The sequence below is a fragment of the Bufo gargarizans genome, chromosome 9, assembly GCF_014858855.1.
Source record: "Bufo gargarizans isolate SCDJY-AF-19 chromosome 9, ASM1485885v1, whole genome shotgun sequence".
NCBI classification, from domain to species: Eukaryota; Metazoa; Chordata; class Amphibia; order Anura; family Bufonidae; genus Bufo; species Bufo gargarizans.
Genome location: NC_058088.1, coordinates 42,190,113 through 42,209,987, shown reverse-complemented (window position 1 = coordinate 42,209,987; position 19,875 = coordinate 42,190,113). Strand labels below are relative to the sequence as shown.

Sequence of the window (19,875 nt, the reverse complement as noted above, 5' to 3'; positions counted from 1 at the left end):
GACTGTAGTATTCAGGTTCGATTGCCATGTTGCCACTTTGCGATACATATGTTGGTTTTGGCTTTACCGTTTGGGCACTCATTCTGTAAAAGGTTCGCCATCACTGTCCTAGGGTTTATATATTGACTGAATCTACATGACGAGGCATTATATTACATGGATTCTGACTCGCAGCTCTTTATCGAAGCTGGCTGTTGGATGCAGTGACAATCTGTTATCAGACACAGCCCTATTTATTCCTGCATCTGATGACTGTACAGTGGGTGATGTAATGACTACAAGTCAGGAGATCAGGGCAAACGTTGCACTATTGGGTAATAACAGAGATTTCATGTCTGAAGATTGCAGAATTGTGAATACACCTCCTGCACATAGATGAAGAGACTAAAGATCTCTTTCTGGTTGCCTAACATGGCCACTAGAGGGAGCTTTAAAATGTATAGATTTAGTAAGTTCTGTTTAAAGTAAAGTCTGTCACCAACTTGACACTTTTTAAACGGCTTATATAGCTCTGTGGGACCCAAATACATGTCACTGATGTCACCTTTGATTAGTTTGTGAGAGTCTCCAAAGCACCAAAAACAGTTATACAAATGAGCGGCAAGTGCCCAGGGGCGATAACTTTGCTGCAAGTGGCCAGGGGTGCTCCCGGTGCCTGTGCACTGCATACCACTCTGCCTCTGTCCATAGTGGGCATTATACTGCACCTGCCTGGGCCCAGTGGTGAGGTGCGCAGTACGTTTTTTGGTGTTTTGGAGACTCACAAACTTATGAATGGTGACATCAGTGTCCCACAGAGGTATATAAGTAGTTTAAAACGTGTAAAATTGGTGACATACTCCCTTTAAAGCGGTTTCCCATATTGATGGCCCATGGTCATGAATATCTGATCGGCAGAGGTCCGGCTCACCGATGAAGCTGTTTGAAGAGACTACAGGGACTGAGCAGCCGTAATTACCCTGCACAGCCGCTGCAGTGTTGGCGGCGAGCAGGTAAACAGTGAAGAGAACGCAGCTCTCGTGGAAGAGCTGTGGTCTCTCTGGATCGGACCCCCACTGATCTGATATTGATGACCTATCCTGAGGATAGGTAATCAATATGGAAAACCGAACAACCCTTTAAGGGGTTTTCAAAGACTTTTATATTGACCTATCCTAAGAATAGGTCATCAATATGTGATGGTTGGGGTCGTACTCCACCTCTACCAGTGAGCTCCAATAGCGCCGATGGTAATAGGCATTGGAGCTACAGATCTCCGTCCGGTGTGTGGTGGCTGTACCTGGTTATTGCAGCACGGTGCCCAATTAAAGTCATCAGTAAGCAGGTTCTGTAAAATCCTTTTAATTCTAAGCAAAGGACTTAGGGGGTCGTTTATCAAACTGGTGTAAAGTAGAACTGGCTTCGTTGCCCATTGCAACCATTCAGATTCCTCTTTTCATTTTCTAAAGCACCTGTGAAAAATGAAAGGTGGAATCTGATTAGTTGCTATGCTCAACTAAGGCAGTTCTACTTTGCACCAGTTTGATAAATGACCCCTTAGGCCCCTTGCAGATGAGCGTGTCCAGATTATGTCCCGATGCATGGCGGATGCGTTAAGTGAAAACCGAGCAATTTCGCAAACAAAGCCATTCAGTTTTGTTTGCGATCGCGTTCAGTTTTTATCGTGCGGGTGCAATGTGATTTACTGGGTTTTGCATGCGTGTTATAAAGAAAACGGAATGTTTGCAAACAACATCTCTTAGCAACCATCTGTGAAAATCGCATCGCATCCGCACTTGCTTGCGGATGTGATGCGATTTTCATGCAGCCCCATTCACTTCTATAGGGCCAGCAACGCAAAAGTGATGCATAAAAAAGTGATGCAACGCAAAAGTGATCCATAAAAACCACCGCTCATGTGCACAGACCCATTTAAATGAATGTATAATAACGAACGCCAGCTTCTGCTCGGACCTCCGGGGCACGGATGGTGCAGGACTGCACTCCCACAGCGATAAATGTAAGCGATTTCCAGCCACTGGTATTGGTAAAATCCATTCAATTTTATTTCTTCTCCAGTAAAAGCAGTTACAAAAAATAAATACTAAACAGGCCTCACATCTCTCTGCATTTAATGGAGAAGAAATAAAATTGAATGGATTTTACCAATACTGGTGGCTGGAAATCGCTTACATTTATCGCATTTCAATGAATGGGTCTGTATTCCGTGCGGGCGCAATGCGTTCGCATCACACATTGCACCCGTGCCGAATTCTTGCCCATGTAAAAGGGGCCTTAGGCGAGTTTTCCGCACGGGTGCAATGCGTGAGGTGAACACATTGCACCCGCACTGAATCTGGACCCATTCATTTCTATGGGACTGTGCACATAAGGGGTGATTTTCACGCATCACTTGTGCGTTGCGTGAAAATAGCAGTATGCTCTATATTGTGCGTTTTTCATGCAGCGCAGGCCCCATAGAAGTGAATGGGGCTGCGTGAAAATTGCAAGCATCCGCAAGCGGTGCGATTTTTCACGCATGGTTTCTAGGTGACGATCGGGTTGGGGACCCGATCATTATTATTTTCCCTTATAATATGGTTATATGGGAAAATAATAGCATTCTTAATACAGAATGCTAAGTAAATTTGGGACGGAGGGGTGAAAAAAAAAAATAATTAAACTCTCCTCATCCACTTGTTCTTTCTGCCCGGCTTGTCTTCTTTCTTCTTCTTTGAGGACCTGGAAGGAAAAGGACCTTTGGTGACATAACTGCGCTCATCACATGGTCCATCACTATGGGAATGGATCATGTGATGGACCATGTGATGAGCGCAGTGACGTCACCAAAGGTCCTTTTCCTCCCAGGTCCTCAAAGAAGAAGAAAGAAGACGAGCTGAGCCGCGCAAACAAGTGGATGAGGTGAGTTTATTTTTTATTTATTTTTTAACCCCTTCATCCCTAATTTACTTAGGATTCTGTATTAAGAATGCTATTATTTTCCCTTATAACCATGTTATAAGGGAAAATATTAAAATCTACAGAATACCAAACCCGAACTTCTGTGAAGTTTGGGTCTGGGTACCACATTACATTTTTTCTCACGCGCGTGCAAAATGCATGGCACTTGCGCGGAAAAAACCGCAACGCAATCGCATACAATACTCACCCCAGTCGCAGGCAAAATCGCATAAATTTCCCGCGACGCACCCGCATCCTATCCGGCCCCTTACACGCGACGCCTGTGTGAAAGAGGCCTTAGAGTTGTATATTAATAAAAAAAAAAAAAAGCTTTAAAGATGTTCAAAAATGAGTTGTCGCGGAGTGTTAAGCCTAAGAGAGACATTCCTCCGGGGTAATTCTAGCATTTTTGTTTGGCCAGTACTGCTGTATTTTTACTGTAATAACGTTTCATTACCACACCTGTACTTGGTATTTTGTTCCTTTAATATTACAATTGTGTTTATTTATTTTCTTATACAGTCGCAGCAGCACAAGCAATGGCTGATGAGCGCAGAAGCCAAACAGGAAGCAGCCCCGTCCCCGTGCCTTCCTCAGTCAGCGTGAAGACGGCTAAGCCAGGTAATCTTCATTTCCTGTGACAGGTTTGCGAGGCTTTGCCGTTGTGCAGCAAAGTGATCAGTCAGGTCTGTCTTTTTATAGTAATTGACGGCTCAGCTCTAAGAACAGATGAGAGGCAAAGATTAGCTCGGGAACGCAGAGAAGAGAGAGAGAGGCTGAACGGTAAGCTTTACGCCTTTGTTACTTGTAATGCATTAGCTTGGTAATACGCTGGAGATTACATCCTACGTCCTCTGCTGCAGGTAGCCTCTTATTTCTCAGTTACATCCCTTTTAGCGGAACTTAAATGATTTCATCTCATTTACAAGCAACTGCCCTGTATCTGTAGCGCTAAACAGTCATGTTTTACACTGCAGCTGCCAAAGAGAAAGAATTACTTGAAAAAGAAAAAAAGGCAAAGCTTCAGTATGAGAAGCAAATGGAGGAGAAGCAGAAGAAACTGGAGGAGCAGAAGCTGAAGGATGAGCAGAAGAGAGTCGCAGCAGAAGAAAAAAGAAAGCAGAGATTACTGGAAGACAAGGTTGTGTTCCTGGCATATGTGCATACAATAAGTAAACTATCCATCCTACGACGTGCTGCTGTATTACCATGTATTTTGCATATGAACATTTGAACATGAAAATTAGCAATAGTGCGCACTAAGGGCCAATTTACAGTTGGTCATAATTTTTCATACACCTTTTTCATAAAAAATCTGTTTTTCACAATTCTCGACACTTAATCCTAGCACACATTCCCTCTCTACAGTCAGGATTACTACTGTATTTCAAGAATGTGAAACGGAATCATTCCAGAGACAATGATTTATTTCCTCTCATTTCTTTTATAGCATTCCCAGTGGCTCGGAAGTTTACATACACAAGTTTAGTGTTTGGTAACATTGTCATTAAACTGTCTGACTTGGGTCAAACATTTTTGACAGCCTTCCACAAGTTGCTGGAATTTTGGCCCATTCCTGCTGACAGAACTGGTGTAACGGAGTCAGTTTTGTAGGCCTCCTGGTTCGTACAGGCTTTTTCAGTTCAGACAATGCTACCAAATACTAACCTTATATATCTAAACTTAAAGGGGTATTCAGGTTGTTACAAGCTATTAGATTGGCGGGGGTCCAACCGCTGGGACCCCCACTTATCATGAGGAAGGGCCCTTTGCCATCTGCAGCCCCCCTGAAATGAACGGAACAGCCAGTTGGGTGGACTTAGCTGAGTGCTGTACTCGGCTGTCTCCAGAACTCCTATAGAAATGAATAGGGCGGCCAAGTGCATGTGTGACTGGCCCCCGTTCTCGTGATTGGTTGGGCCCCCATTGTAGGACCCCCACTGATCTACAGCATAGGGGATAACATTTTAACAACCGGAATAGCCCTTTAAGAGACACTGGGAATGTGATGAAAAAAATAAAAGCTATATTAAATCATTGTCTCTGGTATTATTCTGACGGTTCAAATTCTTGATATAACTGTAGTGATTATAACTGACCTAAAAGAGGGATGTGTACTAGGATTAAATACCCAGAACTGTTAAAAACTTGAGTTGTAGTGAATGTGGTTCAGGTCTATGCAAGCCTATGACTTTAAGGCCTCTTTCAGACGGGTGTTGCGGGAAAACGCGTGATTTTTCAGCGCGAGTGCAAAACATTGTAATGCGTTTTGCACTCGCGTGATAAAAATCGTGCATGTTTGGTACCCGAACTTCTTCACAGAAGTTCGGGCTTTGGATCGGTGTTCTGTAGATTGTGTATTATTTTCCCTTATAACATGTTTTTTTTTTTTTGTTGTTTTTTTTTTAACCCCTCCAGTGCTATTTTACTAAGCAGTCTGTATTCAGAATGCTTAGTAAAGTAGTGCTGGAGGGGTTAAAAATAAAATAAAAATTATTTAACTCACCTTAGTCCACTTGATCGCGAAGCCGGCATCTCCTTCTGTCTTCATCTTAGCTGTGTGGAGGAACAGGACCTGTGGTGACGTCACTCCGGTCATCACATGATCCATCACCATGGTAAAAGATCATGTGACGGACCATGTGATGACCGGAGTGACGTGACCACAGGTCCTTTGACTGTAATCAGCAAAGAAAGAGGCAGGAGAGATGCCGGCTACGCGAGCAAGTGGATTAAGGTGAGTTAAATAATTTTTATTTCTTTTTTTAACCCCTCCAGCGCTATTTTACTATGCATTCTGTATTCAGAATGTTATTATTTTCCCTTATAACTATGTTATAAGGGAAAATAATAATGATCGGGTCTCCATCCCGATCGTCTCCTAGCAACCGTGCGTGAATATCACACCGCATCCGCACTTGCTTGCGGATGCTTGCGATTTTTACGCAACCCCATTCATTTCTATGGGGCCTGTGTTACATGAAAAACGCACAAAATAGAGCATGCTGCGATTTTCACACAACGCATAAGTAATGCGTGAAAATCACCGCTCATGTGAACAGCCCCATAGAAATGAATGGGTCGGGATTCAGTGCGGGTGCAATGCGTTCAACTCGCGCATCGCATCTGCGCGGAATACTCGCCCATGTGAAAGGGGCCTAACTCTACATGGGCAGGTTATAGAGCTAATTATCGGGAAAGATAAGAATGGTCGTTCCCAATAATTAGGCCTGTGTAAATGTGCTGCCGGTTGAGCAAGCACTCTATTGTTGGGTGATACACTTGTTTATGCGGCACATAAAATCTTGTCGGTAGCTCATTGCCCTATAATGATCATAGCAACCATTGTGACCATGGTGCCCGTATTTCGGATCACAAATTGTGGCTGTGTGAACTCCATGCTGCGGATGCGGACTCTTTGACTTAAATTGGTCAGCGATCCTCAAAATACAGCAAAAGAGGAAGCTTACGGAAATGCTCAGAAACGCTTCCGTGGGCTTTCAGACCAATGCTTCCACACCACAAAAGATAGGACATGTCCTATCTTTTGCCTTATTTGGCAGATCACAGACCCCTTCAAGTTAGGATTACGCAATCCGGGATTCACATGGCTTGATGCCCATGCATTGCAGTCCGCAACACGGGCACGGCGAGCATGCGGTTGTGTGAATGAGCCCTAAATGCAGCTGAACAAGCGAGGATTGGTAACCAACGGTTCATTAAAGACTCAGAGCGAAGAATTTGCACTTTGTTCTAATATTGTGTTCACATTGTGAAAATTGCAGAATAGATGGTTGCTGCCACGAAACCCTCTCTGGAGAGACTACTTACAGACCAAAGGCAAAGAAAACACACAGAAGCTGTGACATAAGTGTTCTCTGGCCTCCTCAACCTCTGCTGGCAGAGAGAACGAATGCCTGAAAGCATTGTGCTTTTTTATGGTTCACTCGGAGCACAATGTGTGACAGCTAAATGAATGTTTGTTTGATTTTTAAGGAACGTCGGGAAGCAAATGTTAGGCGAACTCTTGAGCGCAGCAGTTATCTGGACCAAAGGCAGAAACGATGGTCTTGGGGAGGATCAGCAGAAGAAGACAAACATGGTACTTTTTTATTTTTATCTTTTTATTTTTTTCTTTCCTAATTAAGGTGATGAAATGACATTTCATGCTTTTCTTTTGTTTGTGTTAACTTTTTGGATTTGGTTGCTTTATTGAATGGTTTGGTAGCATTATATCCTTATTCTCCCTATAGCTAATACAGGAATGGCAGGTGAGCAGTTAAAAAAGGACAGCTGTACATGAAGTATTGAGGTTATAGATTAAAAATCTTTAGGAACATAAAGCAATTCCCAAATATACTTCTGTTACTCTAATCTTTCCTTGTACATAATGGAGCAATTCAGGTAACAGGGCAGCGTTAGGCCCTTTCACACGAGCTAGATTTCTGTCCAGGTGCGATGCGTGAAGCAAATGCATAGAATCCGGACTAAAAGCTGGCGCATGCGCGATTCCCTAAATGAGGCTGCTGCGAGGACACCGCGTGGGCCCGGACTTGTGTAACATCGGCGCACTGAGGGAAAAAAAGCAGAGTAAAGGAGTGAATAATTAACAGCGGGGCGGGCTGCGCTCCAAGATAACGGGGAGTGACTGGGCTCCAACGGCCAGAGGGAGAGCCCCTTGGGCACCTTTATGAAGGTAATTAGCAATTAAATAAAAGTGATTTTTATCAAAAATGAAAGGACAGGTGGGTGTAAAACGAGTATATTTTTATTTAGATAAAGGAAACTGATATGATGATATGAACAGCTCTGTATCGAAAATCTGGCTGACAGAATCTCTTTAACCACCTCAGCTCCCCTAGCTTAAAGAGGACCTTTCACTACTCTACAAACGAAAAAGTAACTATACCTGTGGGCAGAGCGGCGCCCAGGGGTCCCCCTGCACTTACTAGTAAGTCTGGGCGCCGCTCCGTTCGCCCGGTATAGGCTCCGGTGTCTGCGCTCCCTCTGACTGTTTTCTTGTAGGAGGCGTGTCCCTTGCTGCACTGCTGGCCAATCGCAGCGCACAGCTCATAGCCTGGCTATGAGCTGTGCGCTGCGATTGGCCAGCAGTGCAGCAAGGGACACGCCTCCTACAAGAAAACAGTCAGAGGGAGCGCAGACACCGGAGCCTATACCGGGCGAACGGAGCGGCGCCCAGACTTACTAGTAAGTGCAGGGGGACCCCTGGGCGCCGCTCTGCCCACAGGTATAGTTACTTTTTCGTTTGTAGAGTAGTGAAAGGTCCTCTTTAAACCCCCTTAATGACCAGACCACTTTTTACACTTCTGCACTACACTACTTTCACCGTTTATTGCTCGGTCATACAACTTACCACCCAAATGAATTTTACCTCCTTTTCTTCTCACTAATAGAGCTTTCATTTGGTGGTATTTAATTGCTGCTGACATTTTTACTTTTTTTGTTATTAATCGAAATTTACAGATTATTTCCAGGACGTCCCTCCATGACAGCACCCATGGAGGTTGTCCTATTGGTCTCTGTAGGGACAGGAAGCTAGAGAGATTAAAAGGCCCCCATCCCTCCCACTCTCCAGTGTTCTTCCTGTCCCTACAGGGATGGGAGCCGAGAGAATCTTTTCCCTGCCCTGGGAATCTATATGGGGCCGAGCCTGGTCGGGGGGGTCTCCCTCTCCTCTTCAGGCTTCGGGGGCCCTAAAAGCTAGCACCTCTCTGGGTAGAGGTCCCCTGGCTTCCCCAGATACCTTGTTTTCTGGCCGCATCGGCGAGGAGCTGAAAGCGGTCGGGAGCGCTGTGTGGTGGCCGCGGTATCAGGGAGCCGAGGCCGCTTCTTCCGGGTTCGGGAGCTCTGGGATCGGCTGCGGCTCCTGCGCTCGGCGCTCCTCCCGTTCGGCGTGCAGCCCATGTGACCGGAAGTGCGGGTCACATGGGCGAAAGAAAGATGGCGGCGCCCAGGGAACGCCGAGCCCGGCGGAATGCACGCAGGGGGGGTCGACTCTGCATGGCATTGAGTCCCCCCCCCACCTGGAAATAAGGAGGCGGAGCCGCGCGGCAACGGGTGGACCAGGTAGGACTTAAATTGAATGTCAGTTTGCTGTCCAGGTGTGGTATGGAGGTCCAGATGTCAGCTATGCAGGACACTAGCGCAGACATCCCTACCCCGAGTCATGTAAGTAAAGTGAGATGTATCCAGGTCCCTCTCCTTTATTCCTTACGCTGGGCTAATGGTCTCTCTCTCTTCCTACCAGGGGGAGAAAGACACCACGGTTAAGTCGCTGGGAGAGCCTAAAAAGAAACCCAGAAGATGTGCGCTATGCTCAAAGAGACTGGGGGAGGCATATATAAAAGCCCTGTGTAGTGACTGCCTAGCAAAGATCCTCAGAGACGAACAATCCTCCCTTCTGGCAGACCTGAGAGTGATTGTGAAAGAGGAGATCCAGGCGGCCAGCTCTAGTGTAGCGCAGAAACCCTGTGCCGTCTCCCCTCCCCCCAAAAGACCCCGTGTGCTCAGGGAGTCGGATTCTGAAGAAGAAGGCTTATACCTTTCAGAAGGGGAAACCTTAAAGGGGGACGACGATCAGGGTTCTTCCCATATGGCCGACGATCAGAGAAGATATCTCTTCTCACAAGAAGATCTAGATCCCCTCCTGTCGGCTGTAAGACAGACTATGGATATAGAGGAAGAGGAGCAGACTCGCTCGATACAGGACGAGATGTTCGGCGGCTTAAAAGCTAGGAAGAAAAAATTGTTCCCGGTGAACGAGAATTTGAAGGACCTAGTCATAGACGAATGGGCTGACGCCGATAAGAGATTGTATATACCGCGGGAATTTAAGAACAGGCTTTTGTTCAACCCGGAGGACACAAAACTGTGGGATGTAGTCCCTAAAGTCGATATCCAGGTGGCGAAGGTGGTAAAAAGAACCACCCTCCCCTTTGAGGACTCAGCCCAGTTAAAGGAGCCAATGGATCGGAAGATCGACGGTTTGCTCAAAAGAGCATGGGAAGTTTCGGCCAATAGCATTAACACCAATATTGCTGCTACGTCCGTGGCCAGATCTCTGTGTCTTTGGGTGAACCAGCTGGAAGAACATCTTAGGCAAGACACCCCTAAGGAAGAGATCCTGGCGTCATTACCCCTATTTAAGATGGCTGCATCCTTTGTAGCAGACGCCTCAGCAGAGTCCATAAGATTTGCAGCAAAAACAGACTCCCTAACCAATACGGCAAGGAGAGCCCTGTGGCTAAAACCCTGGTCGGGGGATATAGCCTCCAAGAATAAACTATGCGCCTTACCCCTTAAAGGTTCTCACCTCTTTGGTCCGGTACTGGATGAGATCCTGGAGAAGACAGCGGACAGAAAGAAGGGGTTTCCGGAGGAAAAAGGAAAGAAACCTTTGCCCTTTCGTAAGACAACCAGCAGCTTCCAGGGCACTCCCAGAGGTAAAGGGAAGACTGGAAGGTGGAGCTACCCCAAAGGGGGAAAAGGTCGAGGTTTCCTTTTTAACCCCAATTCCAAGCCTGAGAAACAATGACGCCAGGCCAGTAGGGGGCAGACTCCAGTTCTTTTGGGAAGAATGGACCAGGATAACCAAAAACCAATACATCCTGGAATCCATCCGAACGGGGTTCAAGATAGAGTTTCGCCTTCCTCCTCCTCATCTATTCCAGACCACAGTCTTTCAATCGACCTCTCTGCAGGACCAGCTCCTGAGGGACATCCAAAAACTTCTGACTTTAGGCGCAATTGTACAAGTCCCTCCTTCAGAGGAGTTCAAAGGTCACTACTCAAAACTCTTCCTCATCACAAAACCAGATGGCTCCAAGAGAACCATCATCAATCTGAAATTTCTGAACAAATGGATAACACATCATCATTTCAAGATGGAATCAATAAAATCGGCAATTCCGTTGATAAGCCCAGGGGCGTTCCTATGCACCCTGGATCTAAAGGACGCATATTATCACGTCCCCATTCACCCTCATTGTCAGCAATATTTGAGGTTCGCAATCAAGAAGGACGGAAGGATTATGCATTTCCAGTTCCAATGTCTCCCGTTTGGAATTTCATCAGCCCCACGCATCTTCACAAAGGTAGTGGCGGAGATAGTTGCCTATCTAAGACAGAGACAGGTAACTATAGTCCCCTACCTAGACGACTTTCTGCTTGTGGCAGACTCAGAGGAGGAGTTAGAGCTTCACAAAGGAAGGACTCTATCTTTACTCACTCGTCTAGGATGGAAAATAAACCTGGAGAAATCGGACCTACAACCAGCAACGCAAAAGAAGTTCCTAGGAACCCTCCTAAATTCCGTGACCCAGTACTCTCTTCTTCCCCAAGACAAGCAGGTCAGCATAAGGGAAAGAATAAGAGCCTTCAAACTAAAGAAAAAACGGACTCTGCGGGAAGCCATGCAGGTCCTAGGACTGATGACCTCATGCATCACAACTGTTCCTTGGGCCCAGTTCCATACAAGAACCCTCCAGGCGGAGGTCCTCGCTTCTTGGGACAAGGACCACAGATCACTAAACACCAAGGTATCTCTTTCAGACGGGGCGGTAAACTCCCTCTCCTGGTGGTTGGTAACAGAAAACCTGTCCCGAGGAGTTGCCTGGAACACGATACCGCTCAAAACATTAACCACGGACGCAAGCAGCCATGGTTGGGGAGCCCACCTAGGGGACCAGTTCTTTCAGGGCAGTTGGTCCGACGCAGACGCCCTAAGATCCTCAAACTACAGGGAATTGAAAGCGGTCTGGGAGTCCCTAAGAGCGGCAGAACATCTCCTCATAGGTCATCATGTCCGAGTGCTATCGGACAACGTAACAACAGTTTGCTACATAAAAAGACAAGGAGGGACGAAGAATCCTCATCTCCAGGACCTAGCGAATCTCATCTTCAGCTGGTCAGAGGAGAAGATCTTGTCCATTTCAGCCACACACCTGAAGGGATCTCTCAATTACACAGCGGACTTTCTCAGCCGACAATTAGTCAGGCCAGGGGAATGGAAGTTGAACCAGGAGGTATTCCAAATGATTTGCCAACAGTGGGGGAGACCTCAAGTGGATTTATTTGCGTCCAGCAGAAATACTCAGCTGGACTATTTCTTCTCGCTAGACCCAAGAGGAGGACCACTGGCGGTGGATGCTCTTTCCCAACCTTGGGATATGAGCCTAGCCTACGCTTTTCCCCCACTTCTCCTCATACCGCTAATCCTGAAGAAATTGAGAGGGTGCTCATCCACGCTGATCTTGGTAGCTCCAGCTTGGCCCAAGAGAGCCTGGTTTTCGGTTCTAAAGACCATGTCCATCAGGGAACCAATAACCCTTCCAAGAAGACAAGACCTACTATCACAAGGTCCTCTGTTTCACCCCAACCTGGACAAACTGAACCTTACAGCGTGGATCCTGAGAGGCAAACCTTAAGGAACAAGGGACTCTCGGACAAGGTAATTTCAACTTTACAGAGCTGCCGCAAACCTATTACAAGAGCAATATACAACAAGATTTGGAAAAAGTTCTCATCCTGGTTGTCACAGAACCAGGCAGATGCCAGATCCCCCACGGTGGGTTGTATTTTAGAGTTCCTTCAGGAGGGGTTTGATGCAGGTCTGAAACCCAGCACACTCAAAGTACAGGTCTCGGCACTCAGCTGTTGTCTCGATACTCCCCTTGCAGATCATAGGTGGATTAGAAGCTTTCTAAAAGCAGCTTCCAGATTGAGGCCCACTTTAAGACAGTCGGTTCCCCCCTGGAGTCTGAACGTAGTTCTAGAAGGATTATGCGATCCTCCGTTTGAGCCGATTGGGCAGATATCCGAAAAATTTCTGTCTCTCAAAGCAGTGTTTCTTCTGGCTATAACCACAGCCCGCAGGATAGGGGAAATCCAAGCCTTGTCAATTAAACAACCTTACTTAAGGATTTTGGATGACCGCATAATCTTGAAGCCAGACCCAGCCTTTCTACCTAAGGTGGTCTCTGCTTTCCATAGAGAACAAGAGCTAACACTCCCTTCATTTTGTTCCCTCCCCAAAAATATACAGGAGGAAAGATTCCAGAGGCTGGACGTTAGAAGAGCAATCCTGGCCTATCTGGACAGAACCAGTTCCTGGAGAAGATCAAGTAATCTGTTCATCCAGTTCGGTGGGAAGAATAGAGGCTTGAAGGCCTCAAAACAGACGCTGGCTCGGTGGATTAAGGACACCATCAGAGAAACATACAGGCTGCAAGAAATAGCCTGCCCCTTAAATCTGAAGGCACATTCCACGAGAGCAATGGCAACTTCCTGGGCCGAAAGGGCCGACGCTACAATTGACCAGATTTGCAAAGCGGCAACCTGGTATAGCTTCCTGACTTTTGCCAAACATTACAGGCTAGACGTTTTGGCCGGACAGGACTTGGCCTTTGGGCGGAAAGTCCTTCAGGCAGTAGTCCCCCCCTAGGAGATTCAGTTGTTAGTTCTCCATGGGTGCTGTCATGGAGGGACGTCCTGGAAATACTGGTTTAGTTTACCGGTAAATCCTTTTCCAGGAGTCCGACATGACAGCACCCTGTACTACCCTCCCCGTTATGCTGGTTCCAGCCTTGTAAGCAGTGTGAATATAACATTGTATTAATAAAGGTGTTGGATCCTATCCGGTGTAGTAATTTGGTAAAACACTGGAGAGTGGGAGGGGTGGGGGCCTTTTAATCTCTCTCGCTTCCTGTCCCTACAGAGACCAATAGGACAACCTCCATGGGTGCTGTCATGTCGGACTCCTGGAAAAGGATTTACCGGTAAACTAAACCAGTATTTTGTTTTGCAAAAAAATGACTTTCACTTTCGGTTGTAAAATTTTTCAAATAAAACTACATTTCTATATAAAATTTTCTCAAAATTTATTGTTCTACATGTCTTTGATAAAAAAAAATGCAATAAGTGTGTATTTATTGGTTTGCGCAAAAGTTATAGCGTTTACAAACTATGGTACAAAAATGTGAATTTCTGCATTTTGAAGCAGCTCTGACTTTCTGAGCACCTGTCATGTTTCCTGAGGTGCTAGAATGCCCAGACAGTAGAAACACCGCACAAATGACCCCATTTCGGAAAGTAGACACCCTAAGGTATTCGCTGATGGGCATAGTGAGTTCATAGAAGTTTTTATTTTTTGTCACAAGTTGGCGGCAAATTATGATTTCTCGCCCAGTTTCCTTGGGGGACACAGAAGACCTTGGGGTATAGCTCATCTCCCTAGGAGGCGTGACACTAAGAAAAAACTGTTAAGCCCCTCCTCCACAGCTATACCCTCAGCCTGGAGAGAAAGGCTGCCAGTTTTTGCTTAGTGTCCAAGGAGGCAAGACACTCCCTGCTCTGCAGGGCTGTTTTCTCCTTGTTTAAATTTTGATTTACTTTTTTCTTTTTCTTTTCTTTTTGTTCCAGACAATCAGGGACAACAGAGTCGCACTAGACCTCTCTGTTTCTCCCGGGGTCGAGCTGCGCCAGTGCCGGTCATCCGCACTGCTGCCTCCCCCACAGAAGGCAAGGTGGACCAGGGCAGCCCAGCTCCCCTGCATCCCGCCAGCGCAAGGGTCGCCCGCACGCCAAGCCCCTCTTCCAGCGTCCTGCCACTACGGTGCCAGTAGCTGAAGGGGCGACCCTGCTGGAACGGACCGAGGGTGAAGACGGCTATGGTGAGAGAGTGGCTTCTCCAGCCCTACGACCCCCTCCCCCCCACCCGGTCTCCTGCGTGACTGACCCCCATACTGGTAGCCTATCCAAGCAGAGTGGCTATTGGGTGGCCCTGCTGGACCTAGGCTGGTCCCTGGGGTGTCGCAAGCGGCAATCTGCTACAGCACTCACCCATTCCCTCTCCTCCCCTCCATAGATCATAGGCTGGCTGCAGGATGGAGGTCCGCGCAACGAGGGGGCGCTCGCCGGTGCGCTGCTCAGGGCGCCGCAAAAATTTAGTCCAGGCTTTGCGGCCCACTGGGCCGCACCATCCGGTGCTCCTTCCCGGGCCCCTGACTCTTCCTGGCCGCGGGGTGCGCTCCCGCGGCCGGCGTTACATGTGCGAGCTATGCTCCAACTAGGCCCGGCCGACCATCGGTCGGCCGGACGCCGCAAATATTGGCCCAGGCATCGCGGCCTGCTGGGCCGCACCTCACGCTCCTCTCGGGTCCCTGATTCTTCCGGCCGCGGGGTGGGCTCCCGCGGCCGGCATTGGCTGGAGCTGTGCTCCAACAGGCCCCGGCCGGCCGTCGGTGCATTCCGCTGCATAGTTTGTTCAGGCTTCGCGGCCTGCTGGCCGCAATTCCGGCGCTCGGGGTGGGCTCCCGCGACCGGTATGGGGGCTCCCGCGGCCGGTATGTGGGCACCCGCGGCCGGCTTAGGCCCGGCCGGTACTTTAAATGCTTGCGGCCCCGGTCAGCCGGGCGCCGCTAAAATTTAAGCCCCGGCTTCACGGCCTACTAGGCCGCAAATTCAGGCCTCTGTGGGGGGGGGGGGGGGGGGGTGGGCGGGAACTCTCCAAGCGCGAATTCTTCCCGCCTGGAGGTTCCCCCGCCCCCAAGAGTTCGCAGCGCCGCCCCCCAGGCCAGATGCCTGTTAACCCTTTGGGTACTGGCCGGCTCCTGATGGGCCTGTACGGCCTGTGCCCCTGTATGGTGGCCCCCCTTTCTGCCTCAGGGAGGCTGTAATATTAATTAAAAAAAATTTTTTATAATTTTGTTTTAAATAACTGGGCTTGTGGGCTGCGCAGGACGCGGCAGCCTCATCATTCGGTATGCTGTCTGTATGCATGCCCCCCTCTCTTAGGCGGTATGTCGCGCTCACCGGCTGCGGCGCTGGCCAGGGCATGTTCCCCCTCCCAGGCGTTTTCTTGCCCTCTCCCGGGATACGGCGCTGGCCAAGTGCATGCAAAAAAAAAAAAAAAAAATTCTGGCCAGAATTCGTCACCCAGTTCTGGTGGCTGCCGGTGCATGGCCCTCCTTCCTAGGCGGAATGCTGCACTCTTTCTGGCTGCGGCCTGGCCTTGTGCATGACCCCCCTTTTCTAGGCGGACTGCTGCACTCTCACCGGATGCGGTGCTGGCCATGTGCACGACCCCCTTCCACAGGCGGGACGTTGCACTCACTGGATTCGCTGCCGGCCATGTGCATGAACCCCTTCATAGGCGGAATACTGCACTCTCACCGGTTACGGTGCTGGCCATGTGCATGAACCCCTTCCATAGGAGGTATACTGCACTCTCCCCGGATACGGTGCCGGCCATGTGCACGTTCCCCTTCCATAGGCGGATCACTGGACTCTCACTGGATTCGCTGCCGGCCATGTGCATGAACCCTTCCATAGGCGGAATACTGCACTCTCACCGGATACGGTGCCAGCCATGTGCGTGTACCCCTCCCATAGGAGGTACACTGCACTCTCCGCGGCTACGGTGCCGGCCATGTGTACGTTCCCCTTCCATAGGCGGAACACTGAACCTCACTGGATCCGTTGCCGGCCATATGCATGACCCCCCCCTTCCGTGGGCGGTGTGCCACACTCTCACTGGATTCGCTGCCGGCCTTGGACATGTCTCCTTTCCTCAGGCGACATACGTACACTCTCACTGACTGTGTTTGTTCTCTCGCCAGTGCGTTGCTGGCCATGTGCATGGCCCCATCCATGGCGGGGTGCTCGCACTCTCACTGGATGCGATGCTGGCCATGTGCATGACCCCCATTTCTGGGCGGAATACTGCACTCGCTGGGTGCGTTGCCGGTCATGAGCATGCCCTCTAACTTGGGGGAATGCTTGCACTCCCATTGGAATCTGTGCTGGTCTTGTGCATGGCCACCCCTTATTCCATGGGCGGCATTTTGCACGCTCACGCGATCCACGGCTGTCCGTGTTTATGCTGTGCTGGACTGGTACACGTCCCCCTTCATTGGCGGAAGTGGTGCACTCTCACGAAATTCGGTGTTGGGTGGTTTTTTGCACAATCACTTACTGATAGAATAACCCTGTGCATGCCCCCTTTCCATAAGTGTACCTTCCTGCGTTCTGCTGGACATGTGCGGCCATGGGCATGGCCCCCTTCTGGGCGGAATATGGTATGTCCTACTTTTCCGAAGTAGGTACTGGCCTTGGTATCCCCCCCTTTTTGGGGCGGGCTTCTGCACTCTTGCCGACTGCAGTGTTGGCCAGGTACATTTCCCCCCTTTTCTGGGCGGACTGCTTGCGTTCCATTGCATGCCGTGCTAGTCTTGTGCATGACTGCCTTTCAGGTTGCACTTTGCACTTCCGTTGGTACGGTTGGACTCTGGCTGATCCTTCGCTGAGTGACTATTTTTTGCAGTGAGCGGACTTTCTGGTGCGCTCTGTCCGTTGTTTGGGCCGGGTATGCCTTCTCCTCCCATGGGTGGGTTGGCCTTCTCACTGCTTACGGGGCTACTCGTACGTATGCCTCCCTTTCTCCTGCGACTTTTTCTCGCCCAGTTTCCTTGGGGGACACAGAAGACCTTGGGTATAGCTCATCTCCCTAGGAGGCGTGACACTAAGAAAAAACTGTTAAGCCCCTCCTCCACAGCTATACCCTCAGCCTGGAGAGAGAGGCTGCCAGTTTTTTGCTTAGTGTCCAAGGAGGCAAGACACTCCCTGCTCTGCAGGGCTGTTTTCTCCTTGTTTAAATTTTGATTTTTACTTTTTTCTTTTTCTTTTCTTTTGTTCCAGACAATCAGGGACAACAGAGTCGCACTAGACCTCTCTGTTTCTCCCGGGGTCGAGCTGCGCCAGTGCCGGTCATCCGCACTGCTGCCTCCCCCACAGAAGGCAAGGTGGACCAGGGCAGCCCAGCTCCCCTGCATCCCGCCAGCGCAAGGGTCGCCCGCACGCCAAGCCCCTCTTCCAGCGTCCTGCCACTACGGTGCCAGTAGCTGAAGGGGCGACCCTGCTGGAACTGACTGAGGGTGAAGACGGCTATGGTGAGAGATTGGCTTCTCCAGCCCTACGTCCCCCACCCCCCACCCCGGTCTCCTGCGTGACTGACCCCCATACTGGTAGCCTATCCAAGCAGAGTGGCTATTAGGTGGCCCTGCTGGACCTAGGCTGGTCCCTGGGGTGTCGCAAGGCGGCAGTCTGCTACAGCACTCACCCATTCCCTCTCCTCCCCTCCATAGATCATAAGCTGGCTGCAGGATGGAGGTCCGCGCAAAGAGGGGGCGCTTGCCGGTGCGCTGCTCAGGGCGCCGCAGAAATTTAGTCCACGCTTCGCGGCCCGCTGGGCCGCACCATCCGGTGCTCCTTCCCGGGCCCCTGACTCTTCCTGGCCGCGGGGTGGGCTCCCGCGGCCGGCGTTACATGTGCGAGCTATGCTCCAACTAGGCCGGCCGACCATCGGTTCGGTCGGCCGGACGCCGCAAATTTTGGCCCAGGCATCGCGGCCTGCTGAGCCGCATCTCACGCTCCTCCGGGTCCCTGATTCTTCCGGCCGCGGGGTGGGCACCCGCGGCCGGCATTGGCTGAAGCTGTGCTCCAACAGGCCCCGGCCGGCCGTCGGTGCATTCCGGCCGGGCGCTGCATTGTTTGTTCAGGCTTTGCGGCCTGCTGGCCGCAATTCCGGCGCTCGGGGTGGGCACCCGCGACCGATATGGGGGCTCCCGCGGCCGGTATGTGGGCACCCGCGGCCGGCTTAGGCCCGGCCGGTACTTCAAATGCTTGCGGCCCCGGTCAGCCGGGCGCCGCTAAAATTTAGGCCCCGGCTTCACGGCCTAATAGGCCGCAAATTCAGGCCTCTGGGGGGGGGGGGGGGCGGGAACTCACCAAGCGCGAATTCTTCCCGCCTGGAGGTTCCCCCGCCCCCAAGAGTTCGCAGCGCCGCCCTCCAGGCCAGATGCCTGTTAACCCTTTGGGTACTGGCCGGCTCCTGATGGGCCTGTACGGCCTGTGCCCCTGTATGGTGGCCCCCCTTTCTGCCTCAGGGAGACTGTGATGTTAAAAATAAATAAATAATAATAATAAATAAAAAAAAAAAAAAAAAAAAAAAAAAAAATATATATATATATATGTGTATATATATATATATAATTTTGTTTTAAATAACTGGACTTGTGGGCTGCGCAGGACGCGGCAGCCTCATCATTCGGTATGCTGTCTGTAGGCATGCCCCCCTCTCTTGGGCGGTATGTCGCGCTCCCCGGCTGCGGCGCTGGCCAGGACATATTCCCCCTCCCGGGCGTTTTCTTGCCCCGGGATACGGCGCTGGTCAAGTGCATGCAAAAAATTTTTCTGGCCAGAATTCGTCACCCAGTTCTGGTGGCTGCAGGTGCATGGCCCTCCTTCCTAGGCGGAATACTGCACTCTCTCTGGCTGCGGCCTGGCCTTGTGCATGACCCCCCTTTTCTAGGCGGACTGCTGCACTCTCACCGGATGCGGTGCTGGCCATGTGCACGACCCCCTTCCACAGGCGGGACGTTGCACTCACTGGATTCGCTGCCGGCCATGTGCATGAACCCTTCCATAGGCGGAATACTGCACTCTCACCGGATACGGTGCCGGCCATGTGCGTGTACCCCTCCCATAGGAGGTACACTGCACTCTCCACGGATACGGTGCCGGCCATGTGCACGTTCCCCTTCCATAGGCGGAACACTGGATTCGCTGCCGGCCATGTGCATGAACCCTTCCATAGGCGGAATACTGCACTCTCACCGGATACGGTGCCGGCCATGTGCGTGTACCCCTCCCATAGGAGGTACACTGCACTCTCCACGGATACGGTGCCGGCCATGTGCACGTTCCCCTTCCATAGGCGGAACACTGGACCTCACTGGATCCGTTGCCGGCCATGTGCATGACCCCCCCCCCCCCCTTCCGTGGGTGGTGTGCCGCACTCTCACTGGATTCGCTGCTGGCCTTGGACATGTCTCCTTTCCTCAGGCGACATACGTACAC

At 50.2% G+C, this 19,875-nt stretch overlaps 2 protein-coding genes across 11 annotated transcripts in view; both read left to right on the top strand.

Annotated features, from left to right (window-relative positions):
• MAP7D3 (MAP7 domain containing 3) overlaps positions 1-19,875 on the top strand; it is a 120,573-nt gene that overhangs the window by 20,840 nt on the left and 79,858 nt on the right. For all 9 annotated transcript variants that reach the window (XM_044306218.1, XM_044306216.1, XM_044306213.1 and 6 more), the window contains exons 2-5: positions 3,463-3,561; positions 3,643-3,723; positions 3,918-4,081; positions 6,937-7,042. In XM_044306218.1, coding sequence (XP_044162153.1) covers positions 3,463-3,561; positions 3,643-3,723; positions 3,918-4,081; positions 6,937-7,042 — 450 coding nt within the window. The remainder of the gene's footprint in view (positions 1-3,462; positions 3,562-3,642; positions 3,724-3,917; positions 4,082-6,936; positions 7,043-19,875) is intronic.
• Positions 8,736-13,700, top strand: LOC122946519 (lamina-associated polypeptide 2-like). 2 transcript variants are annotated; one of them, XM_044306209.1, is made up of 2 exons: positions 8,736-9,129; positions 9,209-13,700. In XM_044306209.1, the coding sequence occupies exon 2, from the start codon at positions 10,538-10,540 to the stop codon at positions 13,400-13,402; it is 2,865 nt and encodes a 954-aa protein (XP_044162144.1). In that variant the 5' UTR covers positions 8,736-9,129; positions 9,209-10,537; the 3' UTR covers positions 13,403-13,700. The 2 variants fall into 2 exon arrangements, with proteins under 2 accessions (XP_044162144.1, XP_044162145.1); XM_044306210.1 differs by having other exon boundaries at positions 9,209-11,326.